The following is a 17,827-nucleotide window of genomic DNA, read 5'->3' as shown; positions in this document are numbered from 1 at the left end:
TGTTCTAATATACAATTTCCTGGTGACATACGATGTATCATCTCTTTTCATATGCTTACTTGACATCTGTATATTTTCTTTGGTGAGGAGTTTTTTCAGATCTTTTGACTTCTCTTCAGATTTTTCAATCTTAAAATTTTAAAATTGAGGTTGTTTGTTTTCGTATTGTCGAGTTTTAGGATTTTTTGTATATTTTGGATATCAGGCCTTTATCAGAGATGTGTTTTGCAAATATTTTCTCCCAGTTTGTGGCTCATCTTTACATTCTTTTAACAGTATCTTTCACAGAGGAACTTATTATTTTTTTCTTTCATAGACCATGCTTTTGAGTTGTATGTAAAAAGTCATAGCCAAACTCAAGGTCACCTAGATTTACTTCAGTGTTTTCTTCTAGAAGTTTTATATCTTACATTAGGTTTATGATCCATTTAGAGTTTACTTTGTGAATGGTTTATGATCTATATCTAGATTCATTTTTTTCTCCATATAGATGTCCTGTTGTTCCGGCACCATTCGTACCTTTTATCTATTGAAACACCTTTGCTCCTTTGTCAAATATTACTTGACCGTATTTGTATGGGTCTATTTCTAGGCTCTCCATTCTGTTCCATTGACCAGTTTGCTTATTTTTCATCAAAACCACATTGTCTTTGTTTGTCATGTTCATTTGTTGCTTTCAGTTTTATATCCTACATGAGTTAAATCATATGGTTCTCAACTTTTTCTGTCTGACTTATTTTGCTTAGCATGATAATCTCAAGATTATCATGAGATTGGCAAATGGCAGTATTTCATTTTTCCTTATCGCTGAGTAATATTCCATTGTATATATGTACCACAATGTCTTTATCCAATTACTATTTAGGTAATGGAAGGAAATTTAACTTTGGGTGGTGAACATGCAATGCAATACACATATGACATATTGTTGAACTGTACACTTGAATCCTATATGATTTTATTAACCAATGTCACCCCAATAAGGTTTTATTTTTCTTAAATGCCTACAGCACCTGGTATTTCAAGGTGGTCTCCCATCCAAGTACCAACCAGGTCCGACCCTGCTTAGCTTCTGAGATGAGATGAGATCGGGCATGTTCAGAATGGCATGGCTGTAGATTCAATAAATTTAATAAAACTAAAAAAAATTAGTCTAATATTTAAAAAACACAATGTCTTTATTACTGTAGCTTTGTAGTAAGTCTTAAAGTGGGTAGTATCAAGTCAGTCCCTGACTTTGTTCTTCAATATTGTGTTGACTATTCAGGGTCTTTTGCCACTCCATATAAACTTTAGAATCAGTTTGTTGCTATCCACAAAATAAACTGCTAGGATTTTGATTCGGATAGTATTGAATCTATAGATCTAGTTGGGAAGAACTAACATGTTGACAATGTTGAGTTTTCCTATCCACATACTTGGAGTATCTCCCCCATTTGCTTATAGCTTTTTTGATTTTTTTAATCAGAGTTTTATTATTTTCCTCATTTGAATTGTGTATTAATTTTGTTAGATTTTTGTTTTTTTTGGTGCTAATATAAATGGTATTGGGTTTTAATTTTAAAAATTCAATTATTCATTTCTTATTTATTAAGTTAAAAATTTTTTTCTTGAAAGCTTTTATTGACCATACTATTATAATTCTCTACAACAAAACTAGGCATGTATCAGTAGAGTGAAACATCAAGATGGAATAGAGGTTCTATGAGTCAGGATTTTCCAGAGAAGATAGTACCGAGATACATATAATATATACAGCTTGGTTTATGCAATTTATATTCCGAGAAAACCCACTATCTGCTGTCTGCAAGCTGGAGTCCCAGAGATGCTGGTGGTGTAGTTCTGAGAACATGAGGGCTGATGGTGTAATTCCTAGTCAAGGGCAAGAGAAGATTGATTACTAGCTCAGCAGTCTGGCAGAGAATAAATTCCTGCTTTCTCCACCTTTTAGTTCTATTGAGGCTCTCACAGATGGGAGGATGCTCCATCCACACTAGGGCAATATGCTTTACTTAGTTCACCATTTCAAATGCAATCTTGTCCAGAAAAATCCTCACAGCCACCTCCAGAAATGATGTTTAATCTGGACACTCCATGTCCCAGTCAAGTTGACACATAAAATTAACCATCACAAGAACAATCAGAGTTAGTGTTCTGAGGCAGCAGTCCTCAAACTGGAGTATATATGCCTATGGTGATATACAAAGACTTTTTAAGGGATAGAGATAGTAATAAGGAAATTGATGTTTAAGGAATTGATTTTATAAGGGCAATTTTATTTTGTATTTCTCTCACTTCTACTTTCTTATGAGACATCTTATAGTTGTCTCTACATACCACATGTGGTAAAGAATTGGAGACTTATAGACTAAGGCCAGTGTAGTTGATCAGGTTCAGAATAAAACATTTCAGGAAAGAGGCAAAGGTCTTGCAAGGGAGTGACCTAGAGCACACCAAGTGATTCATAGTAGATGTTCAACAAATATAATGAGAGTAAATAAATCGCTGATTGATTAACAATCAGCTCCATGTTCTGCTCCACTTCCTGCAAACCTCTACTATGTAGGAATAGCACCTTCTCTTAATCTGTGATGAAACTCTGCATGCCAAAATCAGAGGACTTCAGATTTTGGCCTATCGGAGGTTTATTTTATTATTTTCAACAAATATTATTGAATGACTCCTACATATGTATTATCAAGGTAGGATACACTAGCAAGAGGTGAGGGGATTGGCAAATAAGTTAGTAATTAGCGTATACTGAGATAATGCTAAACAGGGAATAAACAGTATGCCAAGGGAACATACAGGAGGAGCACCTAACTCAGACTCGGTGTCCTGAGGGGAGAGAGTAAAAATCTTTTTATTTTTTTGAGGAAGAAATTTTATTTTAGTTAATGTTTTATAAAAATTTATTTTTTTGTTTTTGAAATTTTTACTCAAGTTGGTATAAAACATTATATTAGTTTCAGGTATACAACATAGTGAGTCACGTTTATATACCTTACAAAGTGACCACCTCATATAGTACTCATCTGTCACTGTGCAAATTTTTCACAGTATTATTGACTATATTCTCCTTCACCTTTTTTACCCCTGCCCACCACCCCCTTCCATCTAACAACTGTCAGTTTGATCTGGGTTTTTTTGTTTATTTTTTTTTTCAGATTCCACATATAAGTGAAATCATATGGTATTTGTCTTTCTCTGTCTGACTTATTTCACTTAGCATAATACCCTCCAGGTCCATCCATGTTGTGACAAATGGCAGGATTTCACTTTTTATTACTCGGTAATATTCGATTTCATATATATATATATAATCTTCTTTATTCATTCATCTATTGATGGACACTTCGGTTGCTTCTATAACTTGGCTATTATAAATAATGCTGCAATAAAAAAAAATTCTTGAATAAGGAGCCTTACAAGTTTAGTCATGATAACATACATTTGACGGGGATAGAAAGGGGGCTAGGAGAAGTGAATAGAGATAAGCCTGGAAAAATAAAACGGGGTCAGATACTAAGCTATTTGAACTTGTCATAAGAAGAAGAGCCACGGAAGGGTTTTAAGTACAGAAGAGACTTAAGTGGCTGTTTGGGTTTATTGCTTGAGATCTAGTCTGGTCTCAGTTAAAAAGGTTGATATGACAAGGTTATGCCTCTCCGCCTTTGAATGTTCTCTTTATCTGGCACGCCCTTCTCCTATACATACACCCTTCTCCTATACCTATCCTCCCAATTCCTCCCTCTAGATTCAGTTCACATTCTATCACCTCCAAGCTTTCCCAACATCCCCAGTAAATATAAATGTCAGCTATCAGAGGGTCCGAGGGAGGAACTCTTGAAGGGAAGGAACTGTTGTTGGGGAGTAGGAGTGTGATGCGTCAAAGCAACGTTTTGTGAACTATCCCTAATAGTTAAACCTGGGCTGGTGTGATAGCAAAGGAAACGGAAAGACAGAGAGGCATGTATTACACCCAGAAACAACCCACAGTCTTCGGTTAAGGTGTACAGGTGTCTGTGGGCGATACCTGGAGGAAAAGGATAGTGCCCATAGTTTGAGACGAGAGAATTGTTGCTAGGGGAAACAGGATAAGCTAAAGAACACACTTTGGAGTAAGATGATTTTGCATTTTGGACGAGAAGAGTACTATTTAAAGGCTCTATCCTCTCCGAAGAACAGAGAAAGGGCTACGAAACGCTGCTTAAGCACCCAGCCGGAGACCAGGCCGAGTTAGTGGAGATGAGAGCACGCTACAACACCAGGCTGGATCCCAAAAGCCTGGAACCTTAACTCTCAAATTCTGCTTCCTCAAGTTCCATTCCCAGAGCTGAGACAGGGTTTGGGAAAGTCCCGCCGTTGAACCCATAGAGAAACACAGGTAGTGGGGGTGGGGACGCGCGTGCGCGCGGCGCGCAGGAAGGCGGTCTGGAAAGGAGGGAGCGCGCGCCCTTCACGTGACCCGGCCCGCGGGTGCCGACGCGTACGACGCACCTCTCACGTGGTCTGTCTCCAGCCCCGTCGCCGTCGGAGGCGGGCGCGGGCGCGTCCCTGTGGCGGGTCACCCGGAGGAGTTGGTCGCACAATTATGAAAGACTCCGCTTCTGCTGCTAGCGCCGGAGCTGAGTTAGTTCTGAGAAGGTTTCCCTGGGCTGTCCTTGCCCGGCGGCCTCTGCTGCCGCCTCCGGAGACGCTTCCCGATAGATGGCTACAGGCCGCGGAGGAGGAGGAGGTGGAGTTGCTGCCCTTCCGGAGTCCGCCCCGTGAGGAGAATGGTACTGGACCCACGCAGGCCCCGGCGGGGAAATGGCACTCGGGTTGCGGGCAGGGAAGGGGGAGGATCTGGCGGGCAAGTGTGTGCGCGGAGCCGCGCTTGCTGGGGCGAAGGATCCCCCGAATTGCCTTGAGACTTCCGGACTTGCCCTGGTGAGACCGGAGTGCAGTTCATGCAGTGGTGAGGGGCAGGAAGCAGGTAGAAAGTCAGACGCGACAACTCGTCGCGGGAATCCCGAGCGGAGATCCGGCTCCAGCGAGGGCCCCGCGTGGAGGCAGAGGCGCGAGCCGGGGAGTACCTAGCTTAGCGGAGCGGCCACAGTGCGCCAGACGCAGCGCTCAGCCTCCAAGCTCCGCATCTCCCGGGAGCGCGATCCTCCTGGCGCCAGTTGCTGGCAGATAAAGGAGCCAAATGCTCTGCTCAAGTTCAGCATAGGAAGGGAGGGCTGCGAGGGAACAAAAAAGGAATAGAGGACACGGAGTTGGAGCTGTGCCGTGTTTGCTGCGCAGCGGATACTCTACAGGTACATTTCCCTTTTGGAGCCAAAAGGGAGGGATTTCACGATACTGATGGTAGATCTGGCTTGGAATTTTCTTTAGTAATGTTTAAGGACTTTATTGGGGCGCTCCTGTAGATACGGAGGCGATGTGTTGCCTGGATTTATTTCGAACTACCTTATCCATTGCCCTAGTGAAGGGTTGGTTAGTCGTGTTTTAAACCGAAGGTGCAAACAAGAGTGGAGAGAGAGATGCGGTGCATTGCGGGTTTTGATAGAGCTTTTTTAAAATTAATGCTAGAAATCAAATTTGAAGATTTCCAGCAAAGAAAGTCATTTAAATCAGGGGCTCAAAGGGCGAGGTAGATATTTCTGGTCTGTACTTGAACTTGATAGGCTTCATGCAAACAGCTCTCCCTCCGCTGGAGTCTGGTAGGTTTACTTTTCTCTAGAAGCTAATTCAAGTGCCATACCAAACTGAAACCACAAATAATTATACTTTGAAAAAATAGGCACCTTCCATTATTTTCCACCTTCCTTGGTAATGTAAAGTCAGTAAAAACACCATTTTGCCTTTTTCCTAATTTTTCAAAGAAGAGTATATTAAGTTCCTTTACTGTCGCTAAGTTTTTAAAATTATTGCTTAAATGGCGTTTAAGGGAATTTGGGAGGGGAAAGGGGGAAGTTGGATCAAAGTGCCTTTTAAAAAAAGCAGACCATTAATACTGACACTTAAGTGATATGTCTAGTGTTCCCTTTTTTAGATAATAAATAGCATAAATTTGAACATACCAATTCAGTATTTTGATAAAATATTTTAGATATGTTAGAAAGTGGAAATGAAAATGATTTATCATCTCAAAGTCATTGCTTCTGAATGTTTTATTAAAGCAGCCAACGACTTTGTTTCTAGTGTCCTTCTACTGAAAATATAATTTCTTAGCCTTCAGGTGTTATTTTAAATCCAACCTCTTAGTGTCTTGCTATCTACTTACTTTGACACCTAGCCTTCAAATATTAAGGTGTGGCTGAGTTTCTTCTGTTTCTGCTGCCTTTCCATTTATGTCCAGTCTTTTATAGCAGATGTGCTCCCCTAAACAATATGTTTGCCTATATAAATTGTGGATTGTACTGGTCACATAGCAAGAACTCAGTATTGAGTTGTACATCCTGTTAGCAAATCTCGTTGATTCTGCAGGAAGAAATTCTCACTTTAAAATTTGAAATAAAGAGTCTGATTTTATTCTTTTCATTGCTTGCATCCTGATTGCTGTTGATTTGTGTGATTTCCTTTATTCCAGTTAAATTATAGCAAAACCTTAGTATAACCTAAAACGAGGTTCTCCAATAATTTGTTGAGCCTCCTCAACTTAGGTCAACACTGATCTAAAAGTTCACCAATGTATGTTGTACCTACACTGTATAATTCATATTATAAACTCTTATTTAAAGCATTTGCTTCTGTTAATCAGTTTCTTCTTTGACACTGAAAGAAATCATACAGAATTTTTCTCCATTTTAAAAGCTTTTAAAGTGATCAGTCAACTGACCAAAAAACAATACAAAACAAATAAAATACCAAGAAACACAAGTTTAAAACTAGAGTAGAATCCCATCGTGTAAAAATTATCTACCGTGGCTACTAGAAATATATGTGTTATTCATTTGGCAATATTTTAGTGTTTAATATATTCCAAACCCTGTGATGGTCCCTGGAAAGGCAAAGATGTGTTAGACAAGTTTCCCATTCTCAAACAGCTTACATTCCAGTTTTTTATAAAAGACAATGGAATATGCATACATTACTTCATAAAACAAACATCTAGTGTCTACTATGTTGCAGGCACTGTGATACTTAATAGTTTTGAAGGGTAATATTGATATGTAAAAAATAATAGTGTGATACTATTGCATGGATTACTTACTGTAAAAGTATGGGTTATCAGGGAGAAAGGGAAGTCTGGGTAGGCTTGCAAAGGAGCTGATAGTAGTAGAGGTGAAGTCTTGTAGAGTCAATAGAATTGGAAATAACCTAGAATTAGAAGGGACATTAAATTGATGGTTTTAGTCTAAGGGAACTGAACTTTAGAAGAGTTTATTCTGGGAACTACTCTACAAGTACTGTATAGGCATACTTTGGAGATATTTTGGGTTTGGTTCCAGACTACTGTAATAAAGTGAGTATCCCAATAAAGGGAGTCACAGATTTTTTGTTTTCCCAGTGCATATAAATTAAGTTTACACTGTAGTGTAGTCTGTTAAGTATGCAATAGCATTATGTCTTAAAAAAAAAAATGTACATACCTTAATTAAAAAATACTTTATTGCTAAAAAAATGCTAACCAGCATCTTAGTCTTTTGCTAATAGAGGGTCTTACCTTCAATTTGTAAAAAATGTGCTTGCTTTGGCAGTACATATACTAAAAGCAGCTGGTAAAAAAAACAAAAAACAGTATTTGCAAAGTGCAGAGAAGCAAAGTGCAGTAAAACAAGGTATGCCTGCACATAGTCTGGAATGAGTGGCATATGGGATAATATGGGGTATTGGTGAGAGTGTTATAAAGATAGTCAAGGACAAGATATCTGAGGGCAATATATGTCATGCAAAGAAGTTTGAATTTTATTGTTGGGGATCCACTTAAGGAAACAATAATAGAGGGTGAATTGGTGTGCCAAAACTCAAAAGAGAAACCCTTAAATCGGAGGCTGTAGCAAGACTGATGGAAATGTTCAGGGCTTGAAATAAAGAAGTAGTAGAAAAAAGAAATAGATTGAGATTTTTAGGGGTTATAATGTGCAGAACTTGGTTGCTTTTATGGAGTAATGTGTGCACGTGTGTGCTGGCAAGTGTCAATAATAAAGACATACAATGAAAACGTACTAGTTGAAGTCACTACTTAAAATGTGCAAATGTAATACTTAAAGGCATACTTACATGTTTGTTTTTGATTTTTAAATGAAAGTCCATTGAAGTAAGCAGTTGCAAAATTTGAGAGTTCTGATTGTAGCTATTTTTGATATAGTGTTCTAATACTCTTAACATTTTAATATGAGAGATTGCAAACATATAATGATATACTAGTGAAATGAATCACCATATACCCATGACCAGTTTCAACTGTTTGAAACATTTAAATTTTGTTTCTTCTGTTATTCCGCTCATTCTCCCTTAATTGGATAACAGAAGTCCCCGCTTTATCCTCAGGGAATATGTTCTAAGACCCCCACCCCCACCCCCACTGGATGCCTGAAACTGGGAATAGTACCGAACCCAATACATACTATGTTTTTTTTTTTTTCCAATACGTATATCCTATGATAAAGTTTAACTTATAAATTAGGCAGAGTAAAAAAGTAACAATAACTAAATAAAGTAGAACAGTTATAACAGTATACTATAATGAAAGTTATGTGAATATGATCTGTCTCTCACACACACACACCAATCTGAAAACAGAGCGCTATTAAGTGACTCATGAACAGGTAGCAGATATGGTGTGGATACCCTGGACAAAGGGATGATTCACATGCCAGGAGGGACAGCAGGACAGTGAGAGATTTCATCAGGCTATTTAGAATGACATGTAACTTAAAATGGGTCAATTGTTTATTTCTGGGATTTTCTATTTAATATTTTCAGACTACAGTTAACTGGGTATCGGAAACTGTTGAAAGCAAAATCGCAGATAGGGGGAACAACTGTAATTTAAAAGTAAATGCCAGAGATATTTTGTCTGTAAATACTTCATTGCATATATCTCTAAAAAGATAAGGACTCTTAACACATCTGCAGTACTATTAACACACCTACAAATTAATAATTCTTTAATATCATTAAACATTCAGCATATTTCTCTGATTCTCATGAGTTTTATTTTTTTGGTTGACTGGGTCAGGATTTAAAAGAATTCCACACAGCATTTGTTGATAAATCTTTTAGCCTTCAGTACCCCCTTCTTTTTCATTTTTGTCTTATTATTTAACATTTATTTAATGGAAAAAATTTAGATCATTAGACCTGTTGAATTTCTTACAGTTTGGATATTGTTGAATGCATCTATTTAGTGTTGTGTAGGATATTCTTCTCTCCTCTGTATTTCCTGTGACCTAGTGGTTAATCTAAAGAATCAATCAGATTCTAGTTTGATATTTTAGCAAGAGTACCTTACAGGCAGGGCTGTGTATTTGTATTGTGTCACATTAGAAATTCCCTGTCAGACATTCACATAATAGTTTTAGTAGTAGCCGTTGATGATTACTGCTGTTACTATATCTGTTATAATTTTTTTAAGTGGCTACGCCTTAAACGCTTGTTTTAAGTTTGATACCTAGAGGCAAAGTTTAGAGTGGTTGAGATTAGAATATGAGCATCTTGTGACCGTCTATGGAGATTTAAATTGAGTCTGAGTCCTTTATAGTAATTGATATGAAAGAAGTGATGTGTAACTTTTACAATTATTAGATTAGTTTGAATATGAGTGAAATGCTTCACTTGAAGAATTGGATCTCTTCTAGTTTATCTTTATAAAAATGATCGGTTCTAATTTGAGTTAAATTAGTACTTTTAGATATTTTGTTATCCTTTTGGTTTGATTCATCTTGATATAGAAAATTACTCTGGATCTTTTAGGGGAAATGTGTGTTTAGTTTCTTGACCATTTAGGGCTTTTAGAATATTGTTGAAGAAATTTTGGTGTATGGAGGTAAGCAGTTTATTGAAGTTGGTAGACGTGACTCTTCACTTAGGCATCTTTTCCGAGTGACACTCTTTGATCATCGCTGTTACCCTCTCTGTAAATGGTAGATGATAATCTTTCCTTACTCAACCTCAGGAGCAATACTAGGATTAAAGTCTGTCAAACACTATTGTCCTTCCTTGGATCATGAAAACATGTTAAAACATAATACTTGAACTATCCAACTGCTAGACTTCTGGGAACTTCAACCTTTGGAAACCCAGCTCCTTATGGGAAGAAAAAAACCTTTTGAGCTAACCCATTATCAGGAATGTAACAACATTGAGCTCAAAGTTCACTGATTGAAAAATCCGTGTGAAGTGAAATTTAGTAGGCTTATTTACCTACTTTTCTCTGACAATTTGGTAGTATATTGTGAATGATAGAAGTGAAGTTATCTGAGTAGTAGACTATGATTACTATAAGGAGGAGAATGGAGAAGAATTAACTATACTAGAAATATGGGGCTATAAATTACCCTTTAGTATGTGAACCAATTGTCTTCCTTGTCTTGAGTATAATTTACCATACTCAATACACAGAAAGTATTCTTGACTAAAAGGAGAGTCTAATAGGCTTTAGACAAATTTTCATAATATTAGCCAACATGTTTTAGCATTTGGTTGTGATCATTGTTCTAAATTCTTTGCATATATCAATTACATATATTACTTTCAAGAAAACTCTATGAAGTAGTTTTTTCCTCGATTATTTATAGAAGCAACAAAAAAGCAAAATCACTCACCAAAGATCATAAGGCTAATAAGTGGTAGAATAGGTGTTGACTTGCCAAATTATAGAAACTGGGAGGCGGATCTTAATATTCAGAGGCATGCATATTTGTGAGATCTCAGATGACAGGTGTTAAGTAAAGAAGTTAAGATCATTGAAAAATGTTTTCTCTTTTAAAACAATTTATTATACCATAACTTCTTCAAATGCTATAAAACCTGAAGACTTTATTACCAAATATCTACTTGATAATCTTATGATAAGTTATTTACAAACTCAGTTGTATACACTGTATTTTGACAAAGTGCAGAGATTTACTAGTTCCAGAGGATCCTTGGTAGATTGAAAAAGCCATTAAGCAGATTTCTGTGATGGGTATACCGCTCTTTAATAAAAAACGTAGAAACCTGTAATGAATATGTCAACAGGGTATATGGTTTACTCACAATATGAAAGTTCAAGTTTTGTAATAGAGTATGTCTTGATACTTACGTTAGATTTCTCCTTTTCAGATTAATTTTTGTAGCATCATCTGAAAACTTAAACAGTTGTACTAAATAGTACTTGATTCAATACAACAGCTGTATCGAATTAGATATATATGATAGATCCATTTAAATCAATAGATTATGTCACTTTGGGAAAAATATCTTAACAAGGAAACAGGAATAAAAGTGAATTTAAATTGTATAATTTGACCTGTATATAATATTTTAAAATAAATGTATGTAATTGGAGTTCTTTGGTAATTGGTTTTTTGTTAGGTAAATCAGATGTATTAAAGTGGATAGATCATAATATAGCAGACATCCATGTACCTACCACTCAGCTTAAGAAATAAAATATTAACAGATAAAATTGAAGACTACCATGTACCCCATCAAAATCCCATTCTATTTTAATTTTTACTGCTCCTTTACATATTGTTATAGTGTTGTAACATAGAGTATATATAATATATAGTGGTTTTTTGATATTTCTGCATTTTATTTATATGGAATGATGTTAATCTTTTTATGGACCATGTTGTTCTTTTTACCCAGCATTTGGTTTTGGAGATTTATTCATGTTGTAAGGTCTAGTTTGTCCCTTTTAACAGTGCTGTATTCATTCTATGAATATGTTATACATTGTTCTTACGTGGTTTTCAGTTCTTTACAAATAATAATGCAACATTCTCATATATATAGTCTTATGTACAAATGTGAGGATTTTTCTGGCATGTATATATTTAGCAGTAGAATTGCTGTGTCATAGGATAGGGGTCTTCAACTTTATAGACATTGCTAGAGTGTTGACCAAAGTAGTAGTGTGGTTTACACTCCCTGTAGAAGTATACAAGAATTACTTTCTGTTTTTTTCTCCCAACTTCTTTGCCATTACTTAGTTCATTAGGTTATTTTATTTTGCAAGACTCATGAATGTGAAATAGTTCCTCATTGTTTTAATTTGCAAGACTCCGGCCACTAATAATAAGTTTTATTTCAGTTCACATGGTTTTGGCTATGGTTACCTCCTTTCTAGTGAATTTATTGCTCTGTTTTTTATTGGATTATCTTATTTATTTGTAGAACTTCTTTATATATCCTGGATACTAATCTTTTTTATTTTGCTTTTATGAGCCGTCAATATCTTCTCCAGTCTATAGCTTTTTAATTTTTTACTTTGTTAATGGCAGGCTATTTACTTATTTTTCGGTTGCCAATGTTACATTGGTTATTTTAGTGTAATATTTTATCAGTATTTTCTTTATATCATGTACTTTTTCTTATCCTGAGTTCATAAAGTTATCCTCTTTTTTTCGTAAAAGATTTAAAATTTTGCTCTCACATTTTTGACTTTACTCCATCTAGTATTTATTTTTGGATTTAGCGTGATAGTTCATATACATATAGTATAATAGTATATTTTCTCTTGATTTGTATTACTCCCCCCATCACACACCAAATTTCCTTAAATGCAAGTTTCTGTTTCTAAGTGATTTATTCTTTTGTTCTGTTTGTTTTCCTGTGTCATTGTATTTATTTTGATTTTTTTTTTTTAGCAATCTCAGGTGTCTAGGTAAAATTTCTCGACTTAGCATAAGAAATTTAAAATGTTTGATTTTTTTGTCCAACATGCTTATCTTTTTATCCTAAAAAGATGAGTTTTGATCCCTTTTTATTTTACTAATAATTATTTACATTGAAATGAATTCTTTCAGGTGAAACTTTCTATATAATACCCGAGGAAAAAATTAGTATTGTTTGAGTTAAATATAGATTGGCAACTTTTTAAGCTGAGTGTGCCTACTCTTCAGTTTAATATCTTGGACTCCATGATATGGCACATGGCAATTGCTCATACTTCTTCTTTTTTTAAATCAAATATTTCTATCCTACAAATCTGAGGTAATATTGGGTTGTTCAGCAATCAGGGTAGCAATCTTCATGAGATCAGCAGGAAAACTAAAACAACAGAATATAAGATAAGATGTAGTAGGATTCCCTTTATAAACATAGTCATTGTCTGAATCTCAGTTTAATTTTTTAATACATAAAACTTTACCAAATATTTGTCATTCCATGGAAGCTTTTTTACACTGTCTTTAAAACCCTCACAGAAGGTTCACATCTGAATTATCAACAATATTTAATTAATAATTAGTTGGAAAGTTATATAGTTGTATTAACCAATGTTACCCCAATAAACTTTAAAAAGTAAAAATGAAATAGTTAATTAGTTGGAAGCCAATTAAGAGGAAGAACAGAACTCTAGAATAAGGGCCTGTAAGAGTGCCAGAAGGTCAGATATAGTGGACCTTTGATAAAGGATGTTAGAAAGTGCCAATCTGTTTCAACATTTTGCTTTGGGTTAGCCTTAATTTTTCTTTGATATTGTCTATGCCATTGTTGGCAGGCACGTTGCTCCACGTATAGATTTATCACATAGCTTGACATTTCTAGGTGTTTCTGTAGTGATAATTTATTAAGGATATGCCTTTTATTGGTAGAGAAACCCCCTTTTAATTTGATTACCCCTTCTTTTGAGTATGGGTCATATTTCCCTGTTTCTTCTTATATCTATCTGGTGCTTTTGGATTGTACCGTCGACATTTTGAATGTTACCTTATGGAGGCTCTGGGTTCTGTCGTAGTATTCTGAAGACCATTGATTTTTTTTTTTTTTTAAGTTCTTGTTATGGATTGAATGTTTGTGTCCCTCCCCCCTCCAATTAAATGTCCTCCCCCTAAAATTAACTCCAGTGTGATGGAAATGGAGATTGAGCCTTTGGGAAGTAATTAGGGTTAGTTGAGGTCATGAGAGTAAGGTCTATGTAAGACACAGACACCAGAGAGCCTGCTCTCTTTCTCTACCATGTGAGGACACAGTAATAAGAAAGCTGTCTACAGCGCAAGGAGAGCACTCTCACTACTAAACACTGACCCTGCTGGCACTTTGATCTTGGATTTCAGTCTCCAGAATTGTGAAACAATGAAGTTTGGTTGTTTAAGCCACCCAGTCTTAGGGTATTTGTTATGGCAGTCCAAGCAGACTAAGATAGTAGTTGATTAACTTGCTTATTCAAATTCCAAACTCTGTCAGCCTTCATTGGGCAGCAAAAATATATGTTCAGTTATTTTATTCTTACTTGGACTGTTTGGAGTCTCTCTCATGTATACATAACTTCATGGGTCAGCCGGAGATTTGAGCAAAGTTAATATGTAATATTTAGGACTCCCTTTCTTGCAGGATTTTCTCCATCACTTTCCAGCTGCTGTTTTCACTTTGAATTTGGTATTCTGGTTCTTCAAACCAGTAAGACTTGGGATTCGTATTAGAGTTTTAACTGCTCAGCAGGTGTAGAGTAGGACCTGTTTTCAGACAAAAAGCCTTAAAAATGGGAAACTCATTCTGTGCTGTTCCTTTTTGCCAAGTATAGACTCCATCCAATTTCTGCCTGCTTTTGGTTGTTCTTCATTGCTATTAAGTAGTCATTTTTTGTTTTTCTTTTGTATAGAGTTTATGGTGGTTATCTGTAGGAAGGTTAGTCCAATAGAATCTCCACATATGGGAGCTCCTTTCTAGTATGAATATATAGAATCTTGGCGTGTACTTAGTCATAAAAAATAGATTGATTTCTACGTGTTACTTTGAAGTAGAATTTTAAAGCAGTCATTAAATTTTTCCCCCAATTTTTGCCATCAGCTTGTAGGCAGGTAGGTTATGCTGGTATTAATTTGTTTGGAGAGTAAAATGTGGTTAGAGAGGTTATTTATAACGTGTATTCCCCTATTGCTGGTAGACAGGAAGAATTGATAATTTATGGAATTTTGAAGCATAGTTAAGATTTGATTATATGCCAGGCATTGCACTAAAACACCTTGAATGGGTCATTGTGTTTAACCTTCAGAGCAATATTGTGAGATAGGTACTATTATTCTATTTTACAGGTAAGGAAATAAGTTCAAAAATTTGCTTAAGGTTGCATAGATGATAAACAACAAAGCTAGAATTCTAACTCAGGTTAACCTGACTCCAGAATCTGTTCTTTAATTATCAAAGTTGTCTAAATGATTTTTAAGTTTCCCTCTTGCGCTAACATTATGTGGTTATAGTTTTTACTCTACCTAGAACATTTAAGTTTAGGAATTTTCTGATTTATGTTTACAGTGTGCCATCTGTGGGTAAAATTTAGTAATGCAGTCTAGCAAAAGAAGTGTAAAATTAGGAATTTATACATGTATTTATAATCCAGGGCACATTTGATTGGGTAATTGATGGCAGAGCAGAAACTCAAAAATTGTAGAAACCTATCCTTACAAAGAATTTACAGCTCTCAACTGGTGTATATGACTATCAGGTATGTGAAGCCAATTCCTAATGTAATAAATGAGGGCCACAAACAACAAGAATGTTGTGTGTGGGGAAAATATATTTACATTTGGTGGCTACACAGTGAGAGGCAGTAAGCCCTTGAAATAAAATTGGTGAATAGTTAAGATAGGGGAAGCTGTAGGAGATAATTTTAAAACATGGTATATCATCGTATATCCTTGTTGGCACAAATTTGGTAAAAATTTGGGAGCATCAGAGTGATGTGATTTAAGTGATTTAGCAAACAGTTATGCTAACATTTTGGATGGATTTGCCAATTAGAAACTACTATGGAAGATTCGAGGTTGTAAAGCGATAGTACTGGCTGTTTATAACAAAAATGATGAAATGAAACTAACTTGTGAGCAAGATTTGTTCTAAGTTCTAAAATCCAACAACATCCCTGTTTTGAGTAGTTTTATATTTTGTAAGTGACTGAAGTGCATTAGATTGGTGCTGAGGAGCAGAATAGGAGAAAGAAAAGGGAGAAAAGCTAATACTGGTTAGCAGTAGTTAGTAATTAACAGTACCTTTTAGGAGAGGTATGTTAGCCCTTCTGTTTTTTTTCCCCCCAGAAAATTTTATACTGAGTGATCACATAGGAATTTCCTTTTTGAAAGTCATGTATTTCTGTTGTTTCAAAAAAGATGTAAGAAAGGTGGCACATCAAATGATTTTGAAATACTTCTCTAAATTTCTCTTAAAATGTCAGTAGAGGCTTTAGAGCTAGGGCAAATTATTAGCTGTGTGACTTTGGGCAATTCCCTAAGGTCTCTGCATCTGTAATGTGGGAATACTAATAGTACCGAAAACATAGAATTTCTGTAACCATAGAATAAGTTAATGCATGTAAAATATTTATAACAAACTGGCAAACACTATATCTACTAATTAAATTTATCGTTTTTATATGCATTTTGGGTAAAGGGTTTACAAAAGATACAATGTCAACTCTTTTTCGGCAACATTTTTATGTGATGTGTGGGTAAATTATGTGGATTGGGAAACTATAACTGCCCAGTGATACAGAAGTCATAACTTTGGGTTTCCCTGTGTATGGTGACTCTTATAATTGGGCAGATCCCTGTGGGGACTTTGAAACTATGTGTATAAGGTCGTTAGGGGGCATATCTGCTTTTGAGGGGCATGAGGCAACGGCTGATCCTGTACCTACTCAATGTGTATCTTGTCACCTTGTACTTGAGCTATTCTGCATGGTTGATCCAGAAATTCCCACCAGAGAGGAACAGTTGATGCTACCTTGTTGGTAATCTGTGACTCCTGATCTGTTTTTCTAAGAGGCTCTTGCCAAGTGTGGTCTCTTTATCTCTCATTGAGCCTAAGAAGAACCTCCTTTATTGTATAAAGCAGTTTATTTTTTTTAAGCATAATGGGTTTTAATTAATTATTTTAATTAGTTTCAAGTATACAGTACATTGCTTAGACATCTATATAGTTCATAAAATGATCCCCCCAACTGCTCCTTCCCTCCCCTGGTCCTCCACCTAGCCAACATATTACAGATGTTATGCCTCACTTCAGTGTATAGTTGTGAAGTGATTAAAGGGGCCATGATAGGAATAACATACCAGCAGTTTAACCCACATGGCCAGATCTTTTGGTTCTTTAGATAATGCTCTAAATATGATCCTGGGGATGGTTCCATTGCTCTATAGTTATGTAAGGGAGTAGGGGGAATGGAGGTGGCATTTTTAAATAGCATAAGCTTATTGAAAAGGTGACATTTGCTCAAAGACTTGAAGGAGGTAATAGAATGAAAGTAATATGGTAGGATGCAGAGATGCAGAACACCAGGACCTTAAAGATTATTGTAGGGACTTTGATTTTTATAAAACTCTGAAGTAAAATGTGAAGATACTGGAGAATTTTGAGCAGAGAAGTGACATGACATATTTTAAAAGGATAACTTTATCTCTTGAGGAATAGACTGTAAGGTGGCATGAGTGGTTTCTTCAGTAAGCCAGGCAAGAGGTCATGATGGCTTGAATTAGAATAGTATCAGTGGAAGTTGAGAAGTGTTTAATTCTGGAAATGTTTTGAAAGCAGGCTGACAGGTTTTGCTTATGGGATTACATATGAAGTATATAAGAAAAGGATATCAAGGATGTCACTAAGTTTTCACCTTAAAAAAATAGAACTGGAGGAATAGAGTTTTCTTTTACTGAGATGGGGGAAGACTGCATGAGAAATGAATGTTCAGGTGAAA

The 17,827-nt window shown here is 35.9% G+C and overlaps 1 protein-coding gene and 1 pseudogene across 2 annotated transcripts in view; one reads left to right on the top strand and one right to left on the bottom strand.

Annotated features, from left to right (window-relative positions):
- Positions 1 to 1,001: 1,001 nt before the first annotated feature.
- LOC118600605 lies at positions 1,002 to 1,120 on the bottom strand (annotated as a pseudogene).
- A 3,390-nt stretch (positions 1,121 to 4,510) lies between these two features.
- Positions 4,511 to 17,827, top strand: part of TRPM7 (transient receptor potential cation channel subfamily M member 7) — a 92,429-nt gene continuing 79,112 nt past the window's right edge. For both annotated transcript variants that reach the window (XM_016128571.2, XM_036218397.1), the window contains exon 1: positions 4,511 to 4,781. In XM_016128571.2, coding sequence (XP_015984057.2) covers positions 4,779 to 4,781 — 3 coding nt within the window. In that variant the 5' untranslated portion in view covers positions 4,511 to 4,778. The remainder of the gene's footprint in view (positions 4,782 to 17,827) is intronic.

Source organism: Rousettus aegyptiacus, unplaced genomic scaffold (genome assembly GCF_014176215.1).
Source record: "Rousettus aegyptiacus isolate mRouAeg1 unplaced genomic scaffold, mRouAeg1.p scaffold_m13_p_3, whole genome shotgun sequence".
Taxonomy (NCBI): Eukaryota; Metazoa; Chordata; class Mammalia; order Chiroptera; family Pteropodidae; genus Rousettus; species Rousettus aegyptiacus.
This window is presented reverse-complemented; position numbering and strand designations above follow the sequence as displayed.